This window comes from Perca flavescens, chromosome 16 (assembly GCF_004354835.1).
Source record: "Perca flavescens isolate YP-PL-M2 chromosome 16, PFLA_1.0, whole genome shotgun sequence".
NCBI classification, from domain to species: domain Eukaryota; kingdom Metazoa; phylum Chordata; class Actinopteri; order Perciformes; family Percidae; genus Perca; species Perca flavescens.
This window is the reverse complement of record NC_041346.1, coordinates 12,764,042-12,787,865: the sequence shown is the minus strand read 5'-3', so window position 1 is coordinate 12,787,865 and position 23,824 is coordinate 12,764,042. Positions and strand designations below refer to the sequence as shown.

The following is a 23,824-nucleotide window of genomic DNA, read 5'->3' as shown; positions in this document are numbered from 1 at the left end:
GTTTTGCACTTGTAGCTGCTATGAATATTCTATTATCTGCGATGCCAGAGCAGCTTAGAAAATCTCTGTGACTATAAAGTATGCTTGAGACATGCACTAAACCAACAGTGGCCAAACACTCTAATATTAGACAATGAAAGAGTCCAACTACTCCCCAAAGCTGTAAATATTGGAGGCTTTGCTGGCTTTCCTTTAAATGGAGATTAAAATTCATATGGGCTTTGGGAGCCCATTTTAATGTTTACGGGAGGTATGCTTGTTTAGTTTTTTTTATTAGCTTGTAATGAAATGGGTAGCGCACAGCATAATGAAATGAGAAAAATATGACATTAATGCTTTCCTTCCCAATGCTTCTATCAGGGAAGGCGAAAGGGAAAACCTTTTTTTCAAAGAGTGTGTTGAACAAATGGTTTATTGACAGTAAAGTACAGTAATAATAGAAAGTAGTAGTAACAGTAGGATGGATGTGTGTGCGTAAGGGAGAGAATGAGCGAGAGCGGCAGATGGTTGTCTGACAGTCAAGAGTACTGACGGCCCTCTAGCTGTGTTGTCATTGAGGCTGTCAGCAGACGGAGTGGATTACACCAGACTACAGAACACACATTCAGTTTATTGAAGTTGTAGCTAGATTAAAGTTAGCCAGTCACAGGACCAAATGGAGATTAGGGATTACATTAGATTACACGTGGCTGGCAGAGTCACAGACAGATAAAATGCGCTGCTCTTTGGCATGGATGTGGTACAGGCTGCGCTAGGGCGTTTATTTCTTATTTCGTATATTAGATAAATATGCTCCCTTAAATTTTTAAATATAATAAATGTTAAAAGACGTCACCAGCTCTGAGTTTGTACAGAGATCAATAAATCAAATCAGTAAATTGATACTTTATTTACGCAGCTCCTTTCAAACAGGTTAGTGCATTAATCAGAACAATAAGGCAGAGCATTTACATACTGTATATGTATATATATATATATATATATATATATATATATATATATATATATATATATATATATATATATATATATATATATATATATATATATATATATATATATATATATATATATATATATATATATATATATATATATATATATATATATATATATATATTAAATAGTTGCAGACTGTGCACACAAAAACCCCAACCCAAAGGTATTTCTTCTGAATTTCAGAATGAAAGACGGACAATAGAGTTATCAAGCTGCATGCTCAGCAAACCACTTCACAGTTGCCTCACTAATTTTAACTCTCTGCCATTGTCCGTGTGATGATTCTGAAAGGCTGAGAAGAGGTGGGAAATGGATTCTTAATTCCAAAATCATACACACTTCTCTTTGTAGAATATATTAGCAATTGATAAAAAATGGTATGATCCATATATCCAGCCATGCCCTAATTGCAGCGTTAACGAAAGTTAATATGGTGAAAGTTTCCGCCGCAATGTTTCGGATCCGCACAAAAATGTAAGGGGTTCCTCCTTGGCCGATGCTACACCCTTCAACAAAGTTTCATGAAAATCGGGCCTGTAGGTTTTTCTTAAATCTTCTGACTGACAAACAAACAAACCAACAAACTAATCAATCCTCCTTTGTAGAGGTAATAATGCTTCTACACATGCACAGAACATGTGCAAACGTGTGCTCGCATGCACATGTTTAGAGTGTTTAGGCTAACCATTTACAGTTGACTCTAGATACCATATTTTGGCAAGTAAATGCAGTAAGAAATAGGAATTACTAGCCTGGGAAAACCCTGACGAACTTCCGGCAAATTTGAGATTTGCTCTGCAAGTCAGTCTGGCCAAGAGCCCATTCAAGCCCATTTCCAGTTTTTCCAAATCGAGGCACCAATCACAATCGTTGACGATGACGATAGCGCAGCGACGGCAAGCAGCTTTTTGTTTACATTCCAAATTAACGGCCACCGAAGCGCAGCAACCCGTTGATGCCGCTGTTGCTGCTACGTCACCCGGATCGTTGGTCTGATTGGTTGAAGGACTATCCAGTTACGCCCCGAGGCATTTGAGCGGCGTCCGTTGGTGACGCCCCTTTTGGAAATGAGCTGTGAATGGAACTTCTCCAGGTGTCACCCAGGCTAAGGAATTACAACTGCAAGACGGCAGATCTCCCTCCTGTGGTATTACTCACTAAAAGGTACAGAGAGTTAACATATGATTGTAAACTTTATATAAATATTAAATTTAAGGGCTAAATTTATTATCAGTTCAATGCTATGACCCATCAGTGTACCTAACTACCACATCAAGACCATGTGTCCTTTTCTCATTTCATCTCATCGATGGATGTTGCCAGAAGTTCTGCTGCACCTTAAACCTCACCAGCCATGGTGTCAGTACATTTCTACATCGCTGCAGCCGGGGAAGGACCACATGAGGTCTTTGTATGTAATGGTTTCCCAAAGTAGTCAGAACGATCACGTTAATAAGCCTGAAGCATCTATTGTAACAAACAGTTTAACATCCTGCCTTGCCTCTGTATCACAGATGCAATTACCCAATGGGGACTTTAATCAGCATTGTGAACATCTGTATTGTCTTTGACTGTGCTTCAACTTGTGAGGGTAAAAAGGCAGAAAAAAAACAGATTCCGAGACAGAAGTAATGAGAGACCGGGGCGACACATACACACCGAGACAGAGAAAGAGTCGGAGGATCTGCCATTTGATGTGTGGGAAGTGTCACCCTCGATAAGGGATCCGTGAAATAGGTGATTTCACAGTGTCCCTGTGAAGCCCTGCTGAATAATAAAGTGTTGGTACTCGCGAGGAGGAGAGGTGAAAGGCAGGGGGGAATGACAGAACAACAGGATGGAGGTAGAAGTGGAGGAGAAAAGATGGGGAGGGTGTGATCAGGAAAGAAAAGGTGAGATTGCAAAAAGCAGTGAAGAAAAGGAAATAAAAGGAGGGACAGGGGGATGAGGAGAAGGAACAAGAAGAGGGTGGACATTTACTGCATGTACAAACATTCAAAAAGCACTCCGAGGTCTGGTGCAGCTTGACAGTTTGCTGTTACCTATTGTATGACGTGGACCCAGGCGCGGACACAGAGCAGTTGAGGCAATCAAGGCTTGGTTGTACTTTGTTTCCAAAACTCAAGGCAAGAGGAGGTGTGGACTGATCACGGCAGGGTGTAGCCAGACTTGAAAGCAGGGGCGGGCGGGCTTGAGGAAAACTCCGTCCCAGAAATCAAAAACTCCAGGCAGCACAAAAACTCGCAGCGCGGGGATCTTGAAAAGAATGAAACGAACAAAACACAGTAGGTTCAGGACATCACAGAGAAGAAACACACACTAATAGTTAGGCACGAGTGTAACTGGCCGACTGGTATTCTCTACCCCGTGAAGGCAGTGAATAATCTGCCGCGGACTGTGGGAAGCATGGGGACTTTCAACAGGAGCCTGGTGAGATGAATGACATGAAAGGAGTGGGAAACAAAAAATTAAAAGGACAAAAGAAAACAAAAACAAAAAAACACAAAGCCCTGGTTGCCGAAGCAGTGGCTGTAACAGTTTGCAATGCATTGATCAAACTGACCACAGAACTGTTGCTGCAATCCAGTGGCGTTGCTAAGTATCTTTGAGCTATTTCTTGTGTCTTATGTCTTGTGAATACATCCGTGAAGGTTTGAGTGGTGAGTAAACTGTTCATTCCACAAAAGGAGACATTTTAATGAGAATGACAATTAATCTAATTGGCCGTTTAATCGTTAATACTCCCAAACAATGCAGTCTTTTGTTAGTCGATAAGTTTGATGATTATCTATATGCATTAAATGAGTTCCTGTGGTGGCGCAGCTCCATTATGTCTTTTATTTCTGCCCATTTCTTTTTCATGTTGTTCACAGTGTGGGAGCACAGTGTGGTAACTGCACACTAAATGCTCTCATACATTGTTTTTTTGCCGTTGTTGGCTATTAATCAAATGAATCGTGATACATTACCGTGTGGGTGGTAAAACATAAGTGCACAGCCTGGTGCTTTGCCTATGTGTCTTACTTTTGTTTTTAGACATATATATAAAAGTAGTGGGGTAGCTACTGCTGGGTGGTTGCACTGAAACTAAAATGAATTGAACTTGGAATAGGAGAGGAATAACCTTTTAGAAAACGGTTTATATTTGGAGTGTCCAAATGTCCTTTTTGAAGGTCCATCTGTAGATTTTGTTATATCTTGTGCTAACTTCAAGTGGTACTTTTTACCTGAAACTGTAGGAGGTTTCTTTTCTGGTTTCTAGTTTACCTGATGTATGCATATAGTCAGTGTGGTTCAGGAGCTGGAGCCACTTTAATACAGGTATATCATTTTAGGTGTTAAGGGGTTAAGTCACTTTCATTGGAAGAGGTTTAAGAAGACAGTTGAAACATTTGGTAGATCAGAACAGAAAAGATATGGGATAGAGTAGGAAAGAATCTGTCCATGGGGGCACGTGGTTCATACGTAGTTCCTTGGATTTTTGGACTTTATACAGTAATGTAACCTTTTACTTTATAAAAAGATTGCCTTTAAACCTGGTTACGTTTATTTGTTCAGTATTATTTTAAACATATGTGTATGCATTGTATGTCGTTATCAGTCCAACGGCAGTAGAGAGATGGGGAAAGACATTACAGTTAATGGGCAATGCCTTAAACACACGGCCAAGAAGGCGCCCCGGACTTCCAAAATTCTTCCTGTTACGGCTTAATGAATTCCAGAGTGACTAAAATGTGAGTTTCAACTGAAAAGAATGCAACGTGTTGCGTGACGGGTCGCTTCTGGGCTGCCAAATGACACTGTTGTGAATGTATAAAAAAAACATAAGAGAGGCATGAGATAGGGCGGGCAGGCAGGCAGGCAGGCAGGCAGGTGGTTAAGTTGGAAACAGAACAAGATGAGAGCAGCCATGGTACTTTACAAGCTTAATAAAGCCATATCTCTCCCTCTGTCTCCTATCTCTATTTCATTCTGTCTCTAGGTCTCTCTTTCTGTCATTCTCTGAGGGTAGTTAAAAGATAATAAACCAGATAGTTGAAGGTCTGTATTGATTTCGGTGATGCTTGAGACAGATAGCGGTCCGAGAGGCTTATGTTCTGCACTGTGATAACTCTCATCTCTCATTTCTTTCCATTTTTGTCAACCCTCTCGCTTTTCTTCCTCCTTCTCCTCCTCCTCCTCCTCCTCCTTTAGCACCACCTTCCATCACCTTCCTTTCTCTCTCTGTATTGGCGTTTCACAGATCCATCAGGTTTTAAAACACCTGTTTGTTTAGTGTCAGTTGCTGAGTTAGGGCACTAAAAGGTGTCACCTTGTGTAGCCTATGTTGACTCAAATGCCACTTTGGGTGGATGTTGTGTGTCTATGCAGTTTGGTATTTGGTTAAAAGGGACTGTTAGGGCTGAGAAGGAACACACTGAAATGATCTGATGGTCATCTGAAAATGTGCTTCAAATATACATATCATTTCTTAAAACAGCACAGTAACAGTAAATCATATTCAAATAAAGGAAGCTTCAATCTTCAAACACATTGCATACATTGCAGGAATATATTTACAGTTTTGAATTGCTGAAATTATTGTTTAGTCATTCAATTAATAGAAAACCCAACAATTTAAATAACAGATTAATCATTAAACAGTTTTAGCTTATCAAATATGAGGATTTGCTGATTTAGTTTGCTTTTATATGTAAAGAAAAACTCAACACATTCGGGTTTTAGACTGTGCATCAGACATTAGTTTAGGCTCTGAGAATTTGTTTGTCACTATTTTAATGGGAAAAGCATTTGACAGGTTAATTCATTGTAAAAAATAATAATTTGCAGCGCCCCTAGTTCAAAGTTATACATATTTTAGATGTGGAATGTCACATCAAGTATATTTATATAACCCCAAATCATAAGTTTGTATACCAGAGGGCTTGACAATCCGTAGGCCCTATGACACCCTCTATTCCAAACTTTTGATTAAATATAGCATGGCTAACTGCATCCATTTTTGGAGGATTTAAACTTAGATTTTGGTGTATTGTTACCCATTAAGCTGCTGGGAAAAGAAGCCCTCTCTTTCATCATTGCATCCCAGCATTTATACCATTTAAGCGTTGAGTGTGTGTGTGTGTGTGTGTGTGTGTGTGTGTGTGTGATTCGGTCTCTGGTTTCAGGCTTTTAAGATGTTGCAGATAACACTTCTGTGCGACCATCCACTCAGGATACAGTTACTGTGTTTGTAGCGATGATTTATTCCCTGTGGAGTTCTGCTGAGGCTATTGAAACCTAAACACTGTTTAGCATTTGCAGTGGAGGCTAACATACACACACACACACACACACACACACACAATCAGGATGTTGCCTGAGGGAGCATTTTGCCTGGTGAAAAGCTCTTTATGTGTCAGAGACTCTCCAACTGTCCCTCTGAGAGACAGTTCAGGTTACAACAGGATGGCTCGATGACAAACGCTCACATCTGAGCTCACTTGACTTCAAAACTTACAGAATAAGTATAAAATCTTATAATGGAAATGGAAACTTTGCAAAAGCCAAAAACAAACACTGTGAGGCTAAAGAAAGTTTCTCCCGCGATAAATATTGCTTTTGAAATCTGCAGACAAAGTTGGTAGACTAAAAGCCGTGTGCCAGATGTGTAGAGTCATAGTTGACTTCTTGGGCTTCTCTGCCATTGTCTACTGAATAGCAAGATAAAGGGATAGTTTAATTAGGCACAGGTGCTGCCAGATTGCAGACATTTTTTTTCAGAGGCAGAGCTGCTTTGGAACCAGAAATAATCTCAGTAGTTGAGTTAAAGCTCAATGGACTGCGCCAAATAACCTCAGAGGAACATTGGTAACTAACAAACTTAAATTCCAAAGAAGAAACTCTGGAGAAAATATGTTGTAAAAAATGGCAGATTTAGTTTTTCTTCACCCAGAATGACAGAAATAACATCACATCAAGGTATACATTCTAATATAGTAAACCCTCTCTTTTTTCACCACCACGTATAAAGTGGTCTTTTTTGTGAATTAGTTCTTTGTCTGTTTCAGCAGTTTAATATTTCATAACGTACAACAAATTACAGCAAGCATTACAATTAGCTCCGCGCATGTAAACCTCAAAGGATGAGGTGTCATCAAAAGAGGGATGTTAACCAACTGATTTTATGACTTTGGCACAATTTCTCTTGTGTTTAAACATCATGTTTATTAGGATGTTATGACAGTCATGTTAAATACTGGAATTAAAGAGACTCACTGTGTTGCATCATATTAAACTGCTGCTTTTTACTAGTCAAGCAAAAATGAAATTGTGTGTGTGTGTGTGTGTGTGTGTGTGTGTGTGTGTGTGTGTGTGTGTGTGTGTGTGTGTGTGTGTGTGTGTGTGTGTGTGTGTGTGTGTGTGTGTGTGTGTGTGTGTGTGTGTGTGTGTGTGTGTGTGTGTGTGTGTGTGTGTGTGTGTGTGTGTGTGTGTGTGTGTAGCACCGTCCCCAGTGAGTGTGGTGAGAAAAGGCCATACGGACAAAAGCAACATTGCCCTTTCTTGGGCAGAGCCTGATCGCCCCAACGGCATCATCCTGGAGTACGAGATCAAGTATTTTGAAAAGGTAAAAATAATCCAAGTTTGTCTTCTATTTTGCGCCTTATACGAAGCTATGTGTCTCTGTCCACTGACCTTTGGCCTCTGTGGTTTCTGAGTACCTTTTTAAAGCTCATATTGTACATATGTTACACAGAGGTATTGATTTATTTATTAATTTTTATTCTATCTGTTTATTTGGCAGGGACAGTACATATTGGCATTGATACATTTAAAGTGCAACCAATGCAATGTATATGGGACTTCTAGCCGTAGGCTAATTTGCATTCCTTGTCCCTGGGACATGCGTTTTGCATGCACTCTTGTGCTTAAGTGTATTTTATGTAAAGTATACCACATATATTGACAAATAATGTAAGGGTTAGGGTTAGCTATAATAATACTGATTTAATTTCCTCATGTAAACATGAACGCTACTGTCTTTATAATCTATCTTTTTAAAAAACTGTCTGTACACTTATAAAGTTCTCAATGCTTCTGTTTACATGTAGGGACCCTCATTATGCTACCGTTGAAGTGTGGTGCTACTTTGAGCCTTGTTAGTGGTATAAAATAGCGATTTACCATCTGCCCCGAAAGCTAGCGTTAGCAGCTAACCACCGGTTTGCGGAGATTGTTTAAAGCTATAGACGCATTTGATTAGCATGAAAACAGATACCAGAGAAAGTTTGACTCTGTACACATATGTTATTAATCCCTAGGTTCATTTTGCGCCGGAATTGTCCTTTAACACATATTGACTCAAGTCTCTTTTTAATTTGTGTTTATTTTGTCAATGCTATGCTCACCTAAATGCAAATGAATGAAATTATATACAACCATCAATGTGTTGAGCTAAAGCCAGTACCACATGACATCGGTATACTTAGTTGTGTATGACAACGTAAAATTTTACTTCAAAATGAAATTTATATTTCCAATTCCAATGGAGATTTGCCTTGTGCTTTATTTTTACTGAAGTGGCCTTTCATCCTTTTTTTAAGTTTGACTTGGGTAGAGACAGCAATTTGATGCTTCTATTCAGCTCATTGTTCCTGTGCCCTTCCTCTTTTCTCTCTTTAGTCCTCTATGTCTTCTTTTCTGGGAAGGTCAGAATAAAGGTATACAGGAGAGCAGAGCAGGGTTTGTGGTCAGTGGTTAGCTAATGGCTTCTGGCTAATGGAGAGGGCATTTAGCTGTGTTTTAAACCTGATGTGGTTACAGTTGAGAAACTGATCCTTAAACACACACACTTAAACACACACTCACACACACTACAGGTTGCTGGGAAAAAAATGAGCAGGCAAGACGACACACATGCAAAATCTGCAACAGCAAATAATCAAAGCTACAAAAACATATGTAAGACTAGTGAATGAATTAGAATAACCCCCTTTCCCCTTTCTCCAACAGGAGCAGGACTCCAGTTACACTATTATAAAGTCCAAGGAGACTGAGATGGTGGTGGAAGGACTGAAGCCCTCTTCAGCCTACATCTTCCAGGTCAGACATGGGTCAAAAATAATAAATAATTTAAAGACAGTCATAATAAGACAATTTGATGACAAAAAGCACTTTAGTGTAGTCTGAGATGAGAAAAAGGAGAATAAACAATTAGAAAGATGTAACACAAATTAATTTATAAAAAACAATATGGTGGTATATTCAGTGGTGGAAGAAATATTCAGATCCTTTTTGTTGTTGTTGAGTACAAGTATTAATAACACATACTCTGTTACAAGTAGTCTTGCATTGAAAATGTTAATTAAGTAAAAGTATGTAAGTATCATCAGGAAAATGTACTTTAAGTATTAAAAGTAAAAGTACTCCAAGCAGAAAAATCCTCACATTTCAGAAACTGGAAACGATTCAAACTGTTCTTTCAATCAACTAAGTGTTTAATCATCTAATCAATTCAGCTGCACTTGTAGGCCTATATATTGTTTGGTAGTTACATTTATAGTAAAACTTTGTGTTTTGTGTGCAACAATCTTAATTTGTAAAGTAATTAAAGCTGTCAGATGAATGTAGTGGAGTAAAAAGTACAATATTTCTCTCTGAAATGTAACGGAGTAGAAGTAGAAAGTGGCATGAAAAGAAAAAGACTCAAGTAAAGTACGAGTACCTCAAATACGTACTTAAATACAGTACTTGAGCACATGTATTTACATTCCACCAGTGGTTATATTTACCGTAGATGTGATAGATTTGGATATGTTACATTCCAGGTGCGAGCCAGGACCTCAGCAGGCTATGGCGCATTTAGCCGACGTTTTGAGTTCCAGACCAGCCCTTACTGTGAGTACAAGAGAGAGAGCGTGAGCATACAAGTTGTACGTGACTCCCACCTGCTTTTTGAAGGCTGCATCACCAGCAGATGCCAGGTGTGCTTTTGTGTGTGTACTATTTGTGTCTAATCCCACCTCTTTTCTTTGGCAGTAACTGCGACCAGCGAGCGTGCTCAGGCTTCGATAGTAGCGGTGGCCATCACTTTGGCTCTGGTCCTCCTGGCGGTAGTCGCTGGATTCCTGCTCAGCGGACGGTAAGACGCGTGTGCAGGTGGAAGCACATTAACTTCTATTGAATGGCCACACACATGAGAGAGTCAGAGGACATCCTCTTGTACTCCTCTGACCTATTGCTGACTAACAAAAATGACCAAATACCAAATCTCATTTGTGACCCAGATACGTCTGTGTTAGAGCAGCATTAAGGGATTAGATAGCTGGCTTGAGGTTAGAGATTTGTAATAGGTCAGGATTAAGGGGTTGCCTTTTAGGTTATAGCTTTAGGGTTGATGCATACAGGCATCCTCAAGTGTGGTGGTGACACAACTTTGTTGTCTGTTATACATCCGCATTCAGCACTCCATACGTGCATTAATGTTGCATCTTCATGCCTCCGCTCTCATACTACCTTGTCTTGGAATTGGTAGAATCAACTACTGATATCTTTTTCACACATGCACACAGCAAGGGAAGCTTTCAAACACATGCACAGCACATAATCACTGGCCGGAGTAGTAAACCGTGTTGAGAATCCTCACATGATCTTATGTCCTTAAAAGTCCCTTTTTATTTATCTGCAAAAGTCAATTGAACTCTTGCACTTTCTTAACCACATTTTTCTATGATATGTATCTAATTAAGTTAATTACCAGCTACACATGTCCAAATGCCTGTACTGAACCATGATTAACAAAGCTGAGGGCAGTTTGACAACGCTCAGCCTCTGAAATCAGATTCACATGCATGTTCTGATGGTCTGTACATCCGCCCCTCTCTCCATACATGCGTTTGGTATTATTGATCTTATGAATCTGTTCATAAATTTTTTTCATCCATACACACATTCTGCTGCTCGTTCATTCATTCATTCACTAAGCTCTCCGTCCCTTTAACTGTAAGGCCATAATGTAGTAATTTACTTCCTACTTTTTTGACTCAGCGGAGGCTCTGGTAATGTTCACGGATTAAAAAACAAATCAGAAAGAAGCAGCAGTGATTTTGGTTTAGCCGATCGGGGATGAGGATCACTCCGGAGAGATGAAAGAATGCCAAATTTTCCAGAGATGGATTTGGAACACAAGCACCACAACACCCTCCAACTACTGTATCCCTCCCCCCCCCCCATCCCCCCCACCCCAACCTACCCACCTTCCCCTGCGCCTGCATGACCCTCCAGACTTTACACGCATGCATAGACATCCGAACACAGCACACATGTATGTAGACACACACACATACGCGGGGATGCATGTACGCATGGGTAAACACACAAACACACACACACACACACACACACACACACACACAGGCGCACACATGTAGGAAGTTGGAGCGCCAACGGGGCATGGGCATGCTCAAACCCCTTGACTCAACAGATTCAAACTAAACACCCTCAGGCACACACACATGGACAAAACACAGACACAAATAAACACAGAATCCCCTCCCCCACACTATCCAGCTGCCCGTACCAAACCCCTACAGCCAAGCCTGGCTGTCCTACAGAGAGCCCTGATGGGAAAGACTTGGACATGACCTGTGTGTGTGTGTGTGTGTGTGTGTGTGTGTGTGTGTGTGTGTGTGTGTGTGTGTGTGTGTGTGTGTGTGTGTGTGTGTGTGTGTGTGTGTGTGTGTGTGTGTGTGTGTGTGTGTGTGTGTGTGTGTGTGTGTGTGTGTGTGTGTGCGTGTGCGTGTGCGTGTGTGTGTGTGCACTTCAAGAACTGAAAAATAAGGAAAACTGTGGCATCTAAAACATTTTGGTTAACTCTTGTTTTTTTTACAAACGTAATAATGTAAAGCATAGGCCTGTCCCGATAACAAATTTTGCTTGACGATAAAGTGTCCCAGAAATGATTGCGATAAATGATAATATTGTCGTTCTGAGACCATTTTTATGGCATAATAATGCAGGTAAACCTTTTCAAAGAACAATAAACTTTTATTTCTAAAGAATATTTAACACTGGAACTGGAAGACATTTTAAATACCCCAATAAATGAACAAAACAACCAAAAACGATGAATAAAATGGTACGATAATTTCCATTTAAAAATCCAGCTCATTTTTATTTATCATGCAATTAATTGATTGATTGCATATTGCGACAGGCCTAGTAAAGCAATGTATTTACCTAATTTTGAGTGCCTCCCTGTGTCTGTTCTGTTAGTGTCATATGTTTGCATGTGTGTATGTTTGCGTGTCGGATTAAGTTTTAAAAGCAATCCTCCTGTTTATCTCTGATGCTGCTTGTGTAAATATTGAAATGCAGAAGCTTTTAGCACACAGAGACACAAATCAAACAAACAAATACAGGTTTTGGCCTATTCGTCAGGCGAGACACAAAAAACACAAAAAGCGCAAGTCTCTCCTCTGCCAAAAGGCAGAGTTGATCTGTTGACAAGGGCTTTCTTGGAAAATGATAGTATTTGAAAACTGCACTCCTTTGCTAATTTCTAAAAGGCTGCTATTTTTCAGCATGTTCAGCAACCTTGAATCGTAACTTAGCAGAGGAAATAAAAAGCATAGGTTGCACTTAGATCCAAGTGTGGTCATGCTGTGTGTTTGCCAGGATTTGCTTCTCTGTGGCTGGGCCATTTTGTGATATCTTCACTGGGATCTCTGTTTGCTACCCTTTGTTCTCTCTGAGTGTAAATGTCACGGTTTGCTCAGATATACAGTACATAAAATGCATAAGAGCGTATAGTATTTTGTGCTATCTTGTTATAGAATTTGGGAATGTATGTAACAAAATTATATACAGTAATTGCTACATGATGCTAAAAAAAAACTGAACTGCGGACCTTTTGAAATAATTAGTCCTTTTCCATGAGGTGTTACCATTGTTTTGTCTACCCCCCTGTAAATGTGCCACTGATACAAGCGTAATTGTAAGGTTTTCAGCCATGAAACAACAAAAGTCAATGCTTTTACATGTGCACAAAAACAATACTGTGACATGGCATTTATTCCGATGGGTTTGTGTGTCCCCTCCCTCAGGCGGTGTGGCTACAGCAAAGCAAAGCAGGACCCGGAAGAGGAGAAGATGCACTTCCACAATGGTCACAGTAAGTTAAAAACTCCAAACTGTGTGTGTGTGTGTGTGTGTGTGTGTGTGTGTGTGTGTGTGTGTGTGTGTGTGTGTGTGTGTGTGTGTGTGTGTGTGTGTGTGTGTGTGTGTGTGTGTGTGTGTGTGTGTGTGTGTGTGTGTGTGTGTGTGTGTGTGTGTGTGTGTGTGTGTGTGTGTGTGCGCAGTACAGTTCCACTACATGCATGTACTGTAGAGGGTTCAAACAGCGGTCATGTCTGTATCAGTTTGTCCATCCCCGTCACTGTGTGTGTGTGTGTGTGTGTGTGTGTGTGTGTGTGTGTGTGTGTGTGTGCGCAGTTGACAGTGTTTTGTACCAGGATCTATTCTTTAAATAACAGACCGGATCTATGGCAGCCATGTTGGCACAGGACACACAAGAGCTATGATTAATAGGCCGTGACAGCTTAATATATTTGGCAACATTTCTGGCATTGTATCCTGCCATCCATCTGCTGGCTTCAGAGCCGACCGTGACCGTACATCAGGAAAAAAATCCCACAGTGCCAGTATGTGTGGTACATGATATGATTCTATGACATTTAAAATGAACGTTAATTACATATCATGCCCACAAAAAGTGACTTGTTTTGGGGATAATTAAATGAATCAATAATTGTATTTTGCTCTAGATGCAGTTTTGTAGGTAGTATTGTACCTTCAGTTGAAGTCATGTTTTTTAAAAGGTAGAATAAGCATAAGGGCTTCAGGAGTTTAGAGCATGTTCTAAATCACTACCATAAAAATATAAATAGGCAGAAATAAAGTTGATAAGGGGTATGAAATATGGATAGAAACTAGGACTGGGCAATATATCGATATTATATTGATATGGTGATATGAGACTAGATATCGTAATATCGTTATATGACATAAGTATTGTCTTTTACTGGTTTTAAAGGCTGCATTACAGTAAAGTGATGTGCCAGACTGTTCTAGCTGTTCTGTTATTTGCCTTTTCCCCACTTAGACATTATGTCCACATTACTGATGATTATTTATCTAAAATCTAAGTGTGAAGATATTTTGTTAAAGCACCAATTGTCAACCCTAGAATATCGCCGCAATATCGATATTGAGGTATTTGGTCAAGAATATCGTGATATCTGATATTCTCCCTATCGCCCAGCCTTAATAGAAACTATAACATTATACATTTTATGTAGTCATGCCATAATATAATACATTTTGTGGAAATATACATGACAAACTCAAATCAAGCCACTAATTGACATTGATCAAAATTGCTAGTAATTCCTGCTCCTGGATTTGCAACATTGCCTGCAACGGCCTAATACATTTATGTATGTATGTATGTATGTATGTATGTATGTATGTATGTATGTATGTATGTATGTATGTATGTATGTATGTATGTATGTATGTATGTATGTATGTTACAAGCCTGAATAAATGTTAATGATGGTAAATTACATCTAAATGGTAATGATGGCATGTGTATCTGCAGTAAAGTTCCCTGGGGTGCGCACCTATATTGACCCCCTCACCTATGAAGATCCCAACCAGGCGGTGCATGAATTTGCTCAGGAGATCGACGTCTCGTTCATCTCCATAGAGAGGATCATCGGAGCTGGTGAGTCAACTCGGTGTGTGGGTGGGTGTGTGTGTGCGTGTGTGTCTCTTACAAATGCTCTGATTCATATTCTGAGCGTCCGTTTGGGGCTAATTTTTCCAGAATAATGTATCACTGAATATATTATTGTTTGTTTTGAAGGGAACCTGTTCAGTCAAGCATGCTCAGGTACAAATATTCTCATCCTGTAACAGCTGAATTTCAAACAATACCGGTACACACTAAATGAATAGTAATAACAGCAATGGGTCTAGCCTAATTGTGTCATGTTGTTTAGAATTCAACCATTTTCTCATTACCGCTACAACAGGGCGTCATTTTTTCTTCAACCTGCATAAACCGGTCACATTCATAATTGCACGTCCTTGTATAGACGCACACTTACACACACTGAGTTTAAAAAAAAAAAAAAAAAACAGCTCTCGCTGCTATAAATGGTGTTTGTGCCCACAGTGAAATAGGCCCTTAAGTATAACACTCATGGTTGCACTGTGACACTGATCCCAAACAACATAAGAAAAATGCATTGCAATTGGTAGAAGAGTTAAATAACAGAAGAAAAATCAGTTTTTGAATGTTTCCTTATGTAGGTTTTATTTTTGCTGTTCTATTGGGGTTCTCTGGCAAACTCTTAAATTCGTCTAATTTGGCATTTCTTTAGAGGTGTTCTCTTTCGCCACAACTATACTTTTACAACCAAAAGTAGTAGTAGTAGTAGTAGTGTCTTGAAATTTGTAAGGAATGTCGGGAGAATAATTTGATTTACTGTCACTATCAAAGACTTAAAGGTGGTTATAAAGGTAATCTGAAATGTTGAGGCCAAGCTTTGTCTCTTTGGATCAGGGGAGTTTGGCGAGGTGTGCAGCGGACCGTTGAGGTTGCCTGGGAAAAGAGAGATCCAGGTTGCCATAAAGACCTTGAAAGTGGGCTACACGGAGCAGCAGAGACGCGACTTCCTGTGGGAGGCGTCGATCATGGGCCAGTTTAACCACCCAAACATCATCCGTCTGGAGGGCGTGGTCACCAAGAGTGAGTCATCAGCACGTCTGTTTCTAGTCAGACTTTACACACTTTGTTTTGCTTCATGGAAGATTCACCCTGCAGGTTTAAAAAAAAAAAAAAATGTCACAATGCCGAATACTGGGACTTCTCATATGTCAGTTGCGCTGTGTTGATGTTGACTGAATCTCAAGCTCAACTTGTCAGACTCTGCTCTGGTTTCTTCAGTCTATAAGCTGACAGGGTTTTTCAACATCCATCAGATTCAGCTGTTCTTCATCAGTCAGGTTCAGATGTGTTTTGACAGCTTCAACTGTGCTTTATCAAGCTCAGTTGCACTTTTGAGTTGACCTTTTTCTGACTCTTACATACCGTTTATGGCTTATATCAAGTCGTACAGTGATAACAAAATGAAACTGAATATATTTCAGAAAGCTCCAATATTGCCAATCTGCTATTCAGCCAATATAATTAATTACAGAAGTGTCTGAAAAGAATACGAATACACAAAAATATATTACTATTTTTGTAGTGAAGTATGTTCTCATATTGTGCTTCTCAGGCAAGCCCGTGATGATCATCACTGAATACATGGAGAATGGATCACTGGACACTTTCCTCAAGGTAGGAGGACAGATGGGGACAAGAATGCATAACAGAGGTGAAAACCGGGAGACGGAAGTGAATGATTATAATGTGATGGGGAGGAAGAGTATGAGAAAGAGTAGGATGATAATTATAGGTAGTAGACAGTGGATAAAGAGGATGAGGGAGAGTAAAATGTAGGGAAAGAAAAGGATTAGGGTAAGGAAAATCACCATTAATTCTCAAGAATCAATCAAAAGGAATTGTTTGTGGTTTATGAAAATGAAGTGGGGTTGGCTCTTAGACGTAGATCAATGTTGGTCTGTAAGTGGCAAATGGGCAGGGTTGGAGAGCCCCTTGCTGATAGGCCAAATTGGGAGGACAATTACCACAGGGGTGGAAAAACATTCAATCCTCTAAAAAAAGGAAAATACATTTATGACAGCGATTTGTGGTGAAGATACGCCACTGTGAGAGAATATGTCCACCGAAGCTATCATTATTCCAATCTAATACCTCCTCATTCTACGCATTCAAGCAGAAATGAACTAAACAAGAATATGTGATAGTTATAATTGTTTGTGAACAATTCTTGCCGGTGTTGTGCAACATGTCTGAATGTGAACAGTGTAAAGATGGATAATCACATGAGCCCAGACAGAGTGCAGATTTCAAAACTTACTCTACAGTTTTTGTTTACTTGCCCCGATTGTGAGACAGATGACTTTGCCAGAAAAAAATAAATAAAAACACATCTGAGCACTCAGGGCTGGAATCACGTCTGTACTGTCTAGACAATTTGGACTTGACTGAGAGGAGAATGTGGACTATAATGAAGGCTGGCAAACCTCTGAATTAAGTGATCCCTCTCCAGAGCACTTAAGTCTACCCACTGGTTACAATGGCAAGATGCTCAGTTGGCGGACAAGGCTAAATCCTGCATGAATAAAGGAGTAAACTCCCGCACCAGATGGCTAATGGAGAGGTGAGAGAAATAAGGTCGTACAATTGCATGACGGTAAAGGTGTATTTCAGAACCGCAATTATGGAAATTTGGGAAAGCTGAGAATAATGTGGTGGTGTTTGGAGGTGTGCTAGATAGGAAGACTGGAAAGATGCTCTTTACCTGAAAAAGATGTTCTCCTAAGGCTAGGTTTACACTTTGCATTTTGGTTCCAAAAAGCAGCCGTGAGCGTCTTTTGTTGCTATAACAACAGCTACTGCTACAGTATCCTAGAGCGCTATGTGGAGCGGTGCTAACGTTACACTACTAACGTTACATAAAACAAAGTGAATTCCCTGAACAGGGAGCACCCAGTCATATCATATAGTGGAATAGAAGGGTGCTGTGAGACAAAAGACAGAGTAATGATGTGCTACAAGGCTGTGGTCAGTGCAAACTGCTGCCCTGTGTGCCTTGGGGAGTAATTCGGGATGGCAAAGGCAGGCACAGGAGCTGGGAGACCAGCAGGCGGAACAGCACAGACAACCCTGTGAAGTAATTACATGGATGGCTGGTGTACTGAGGCCGGTATAAGTAACACAGCCATGGGAGAAACCAGGGGCTGGACTGGCTCCCGGATTAAGGGTCACAGCTATGGACAATGCAGTACAACTTGTACTGCATTGTACTGTACAAGGCTCATAACTCACATCTTTGGCTTAACATCTTATTTCACATTTAAGTGGGATGTTCTGCTGCTGCGAATGGATGGGGAAAGTAGTTGTAGGAGTGATGGAAACTGTTGAAATCCAAGAGCAGAGAAGGACTAAGAGAGCCACAAGTCTGCTGTCGATGAGGGGAAAGTTAGAACTTTTACATTTGGAATGGAGGAAGTGCAGGCTTGAACTAACAGTCATAGAGAGCTGTCACTGGGTAAAAAATAAAGCGTGATTTATGGTTCTGCGGAGGCTCCATACCGAGCTTTTGCTGTAGCCTACGTAAGTGGCCTGAAGTTTAAAATTGTACGTTGGTAGTGCGTCGAACTCTTTAGGAGAATAGCAGGACCGGCATGTGTGTGTGTGCGTGTGAAGTGTGTGGTAGAGAGAGTCTGAGAGTCGTTACATTACGTTACGACGTAGATTTAATACAGATGCATAAATCACACTTAAGAGGGACCCTGGTGGAAGGGTTTTCAATGGGAGAGAAAGAGCCTAATGTATGAACTCCTTCTCCTTTTGCATTTAGCAGGCAGCCTATTTTTCCTTTCTATGGAAGCTGTGTTCACAGCACAAAAACAATTGCCTCAAGTGATGTCACTTGATTCAGCATCGGTTGGAGGGTGGGTACTACACATTTGTTCATGAAACAAATCTGGGTGTGTGCAGTATAAAGAAGTTGGCTTACAAGACCTCTGAAGCCCGCTTCTGATCTTTGTTTGAGGCTAGCGGCTCAAGGCTACATTAGCCACGACTAGCATCTCACAGCCGAATCTCTAAGCAAACTGTCGGTGTGATCTGAGTTGCATTGTGGGTAATGCAGGTGCCAGGTTTTGACAAGGAAGAATAATGTGTGAAATAAAACAAAAAGATTGAAGATATCGCTGATTCTGCTGCATTGATTTTAATCAGGTTTCTAAAAGGTCCATCGTGACTCCAACAAGGAGCTAAAGGAGTGCAAGGCTAAATCAGTGGAGTAGTCTTTTAGGTCTGTCGGCTCTTTCAGGGAGCTACCTCCTGACCGGCATGCAGTGGTAGAGAGAAAGCACATTCTGTCCTTGGCAAAACGTTCTTTCCCCGTCATCATTTTACCTTTGTTATTAAAAAAAGACCTAATTATTAACATTGGGGTATGGAGATTTGAAGGTCCCACAAGAGAAAGTCAAGTCAGGGCTCGAAGTGAGGAACGAGAGAGTGGCTGTGACCTGCAGGAGGGAGACACGGGTCAGCTGGTGTCTGTACCAGAGGCAGCGATTTCACACCACACGGTGTGGCTCTGGACAGCAGGGCAGCAACCAGTTCTGGGCAGAATGAGAGCAATCATTACCAGTGTTGGGAGTAACGCTATTAAAAGTAATGTATTCCTTTTTGCTGTAACGCTGTAATATAACACGTTACTAATTAAATTTAGCTAATATTATACCCGTTACAATCTCAGTAACACGAGTTACAACGCATCATTAATTTAGTAGTGTTTCGTTCTTTTTAAGAATTCACCAACACCACCAAGCATTTCTTTACAGGAAAACCCGTGAGTATTATTTCCTGTTGCTGTATTGGGTGGTTGAAGTGACTGCAGAGATAGATACATTTGCGAGATGGACATTATTTTCAGAAGTTATTACACTGCGTTGAAGCCAGCTGTCCCGTCACTGTTCCCATGGTCAGAGCCAGAACCAAAGACGGTACGGGACAACATCTGTGTCCCAACAGGTGACGGTACGTCAGCGCGGACAGCATTGTGTCCAAGCTGCTGACAGATAGAAACATGTCGGGAATTAATGTTTAGGCTTGCTACACGTAATATCAAGGTACTTTTCACTGAATATTTTCATTTTCTCCTACTTGTCTATTTACTTCTCTAATTTCATAGCTTTAGTTACTTTGCATATTCATATTAATTATACAAAATATTATGAATAATCTATGATTTACTCAAGTGAATAAAGAGGAGACTTTATTGATCCAGTGGTGAAATTAACTAGCTACCTGCCAAGTCAAACTTCCGCTGTTATTTTGGGGAAAGTAACTCAAAAGTAATGCAAAAGTAGTGTAAAGCATTACAATTCAGAGACTGTTATATTGTAATATAACCAATTACTCTCAAATGACAGTAACTAGTAATCTATAATGTATTACATTTTGGAAGTAACTTGCCCAACACTTACGTCATTACCATGAGATGTAATTGTAATCATTAGAGACAGATAATTTGTAATTTATATTTCCGGGAATGATAAGTGTAAATGAGATGAAGATGTGTTAATGTGGTTACCCTCAAAAGCCTCCACCGGCATCAAACTGGGATTTAAAGTTGTATGTGCAGAGGTGTGTTACTATACTATAACTTACAGTAATTTTTTTTTTTTTTTTTGGCGTTAATGGCTGTGTGGCTTTCATGCTGGAAGGCAACCCTATGAGTGGCCTCTAACAGAATGTTTAGTTATCATTTCTTAATGCAGAGATGTCCTCTTACTTTTGCCTTTCTGTATTATATTTGGACACAGTTTTGCAGGCTACTCACAGAAAAAAACTACAGGAAAACATTATTTCACTGCACGTTTTCCAGACAATTTCTATTGTCAAAAATGTGGGAACTCCATAATCATTGCAGAACTAGTGCAAAAATAATGCAGACACTATGGAGAAGCACAATATCGACCATTATGCTACATAACTGAAAGTGAACCGCATTCGTAGTGGGGGCTCCTGGTGGGCACTTAACTAAATCCAACATGATTTTTAATTATTGGATTTTAAACATGTAATATGATGTCTTCTACTCTGCCCTGAATGCTATATGTCCACTGTTCTCAGACTGTATGTGGTTTCACTAAAGATATCGGAACCCAATTTATTTTTGTCCCGTTTGTCTTTTCTTTTCTTCAGAAAAACGATGGTCAGTTTACGGTCATCCAGCTGGTTGGTATGCTGCGTGGCATCGCGTCTGGCATGAGGTATGCATAAACACAAAGGCACGATGTGTAACTGAGCACATCATCAGGGCACAGTGTTGTAAGGTTTACCCCTCTCCTTGGTGCTGATAAATGCAGATACCTGTCCGACATGGGCTACGTCCACCGGGATCTGGCAGCTCGTAACATCCTGGTCAACGGTAACCTTGTGTGTAAAGTGTCTGATTTCGGCCTGTCCCGAGTCCTGGAAGATGACCCGGAGGCTGCGTACACCACTCGGGTAAGACTGTGATTGTTTGTGTATGTATAATAGGGCTGCAACCAATTATTAATTTCAGTTAATCAATGTCCCAGTGCTCAAGGTGACATCTTCAAAACGCTTGCTATGTCTGATCAACAGTCCAGAACCAAAAGGGTATTTTTTGGCAATTTATAATGATACGAAAACAGATACAAGCAGCAAATCCTCACATTTACAGAAAATGTTTGGTCGTTTTGTTTAAACATCTTAATGAATCAATTGTTGATTAATCATCTAATTGTTTCAGTACTAGTGTGGGAGAGAAAGAGGTAAATCAGAGGGCACACTGTTGTATCTTTGAGGACATTTATATTTAATCCGGTGTGTATTTCTGTGTGTGCGCAGTGTACTGTGATATATCAAATTTGGGATTAAGTTGAAAACTCCTAGACAGAGTCTCGCTCAGACTGAATACACACACACACTCACACACAGAGAAGGCAGCAGCAGGTTTTAAATTGAGCTGTGTGTCCCAGGCTGAGTGGCATCCTGTCAGCCAGAGACTGGCTGCTTCCTGCAGGAGGAGGGCCAATTAGTACCCAGCTCGGTCTCCGCAACACTCAATTAGCACTGAGTCTTGCTGCCTTAGCGCCAAGTATGCTGTCATTCACCTCTCACTGCCAGGCTACATCTTTCTGTCTCTCTCTCTCTCTCTCTCTCTCGCTTTTATACTCTCTCTCCATGAGAGAGCAGTGAGAATAACATAATTCACACTCTTCAAACAGGCAGACCCTAAGATATCCCGTTGTTCATCAATACTGCATCAAACTAATTTGACTACTCATCAGCTGGAAACACATTTTCCTCTGGAACTCAGCAGTCACCCTGTGAACTTTTCTGTCTTTGCAATGAAAGCGCCATAATGAAGAAGAGAAAAACCGGCCCCACCCCCCCCCCACTCACCCCCCGTCAGTACTGAGAATATGTTAAAGAAAGTGAAACTTGGTATCATGAATGTGCTCCTTAATTGGCATTCATTAGTGTAATTGTGGGTTGGACCACATGGGGAAGAAGTGTCTCAATTAAGTTCTGTTCTTCAGTTTCCGTCTTCGTGTAACAAAATGTAAAAACTTGTGATGAGTGCAGCCGTATGGAAGGTTGAGGTTACATGTTTGAGGCCTATTTTTCCTTAAACCCAACAAAGGTGGTTGTGTTATCTGGTGAATGTTCTTGCATGTTGTCATAGGGCGGGAAGATTCCTATTCGCTGGACGGCTCCAGAGGCGATCGCATACAGGAAGTTCACCTCAGCCAGCGACGTGTGGAGTTACGGGATTGTCATGTGGGAAGTGATGTCATACGGAGAGAGGCCATACTGGGAGATGTCCAATCAAGACGTGAGTTTGACGTTATGATCGTTTGCGTGCATGCTGTATGTGGTTCGTCGGTTTAAATTTGAATTGAACTATCACTCCACATTTCCACCACCAAGTGGAAATATGTTTTCACCCTTTAATTTGTTCATGCAAAGAAAGAAAAGCGGATTGTACAACGGCCATTAAATAGCCAGGACAACTGAGAAAACAATCTCACCCCAAGGCCCATATATAAACACTGTTATGGAGCTTTCAATCATATCACATTATCTTCATCTGGCAGTGGAGTTTGCCCAGTTATCACAAAACTGTGGATGTCCAGCTTTTCTTTTAGTTCTCACTAATTAACACGATAGATCTTATTTGTTTAATCCGTAGGAATTAAACAACAATGTGCTGTTTTGCAGGGGTAGAGGAGTTATGTGCTGGACTATTTATTGGCCGCAACCATTAAACTGGTTGCCTGGCAACTGCCCAGAGCCAAGAAATAGTGGCATTTAACAAACAAGGTGTACCATGTTAATCAGTGACTTTTAGAGATGTTGGTGGGATGATTTGTTACCATTTGACAGAGCCAAGCTAGCGGTTTCCCCCCTGTCTCCTGGCTATAGCTTTATATTTCACAGACTGCTAATTGATCTTCTCATCTAACTCTCTGCCAGAAAGCAAATAAGCATACGTCCAAAGATGTCAAACTTCAGCTTGAAGGACCTCGGAAACAGCAGTTGAGAAAAACTGCCGTCTTCAGCTGCTCAGCTGCAGTTTTCAAGGTTGAGAATGAATTTTGAACCTCAGTGTTTCTCAGCCCCGGGGTGGCTTCATATGTTAACACAAGTCATGATATATTTTGAATTACAGGTATATTGGTGTTTGTTTCATATTTACCAATAAGTAAAACAGTTCTGTAAAATATGTCATATTCAAGTCAATATCGCAACACTCCACACACAATTTCTTCGGTCAGGACAATTTCAGGACTTGAAAACGGACAACTAAAAGCCGTACAGCCCGAATAAAATACCTTAACTTAAAAGTTAACAGCATAAAATCCCACATCTTTTTGTCTGTCTTTTCAATTTGCATGCAAAGTATTTTGGTAACAAAGCCAGGCTGCATTGTTCCTTGTGTAATAAAGACAGCGATGCAGTTGTCGAGGGAGAAGTAGGTGAAATATACATGTTTTCTGTCAGGAGGCTGAATGAAGGTTGAAATAGGGAGGGCATTGTGGGAAACCTATTATTATAAATCCATCACTGCAAAGTGTGGACAATGAAAATGAATGAATT

At 40.4% G+C, this 23,824-nt stretch overlaps 1 protein-coding gene across 1 annotated transcript in view; it reads left to right on the top strand.

The window, feature by feature from the left end:
- The window catches only part of epha5 (EPH receptor A5), a 72,723-nt gene that overhangs the window by 40,343 nt on the left and 8,556 nt on the right, over positions 1-23,824 (top strand). The window contains exons 6-16 of the mRNA XM_028601013.1: positions 7,482-7,606; positions 8,992-9,081; positions 9,807-9,876; positions 10,018-10,120; positions 13,083-13,150; positions 14,639-14,764; positions 15,608-15,793; positions 16,326-16,387; positions 20,897-20,964; positions 21,061-21,202; positions 22,410-22,559. Of these exons, the coding sequence (XP_028456814.1) occupies positions 7,482-7,606; positions 8,992-9,081; positions 9,807-9,876; positions 10,018-10,120; positions 13,083-13,150; positions 14,639-14,764; positions 15,608-15,793; positions 16,326-16,387; positions 20,897-20,964; positions 21,061-21,202; positions 22,410-22,559 (1,190 nt within the window). The remainder of the gene's footprint in view (positions 1-7,481; positions 7,607-8,991; positions 9,082-9,806; positions 9,877-10,017; positions 10,121-13,082; positions 13,151-14,638; positions 14,765-15,607; positions 15,794-16,325; positions 16,388-20,896; positions 20,965-21,060; positions 21,203-22,409; positions 22,560-23,824) is intronic.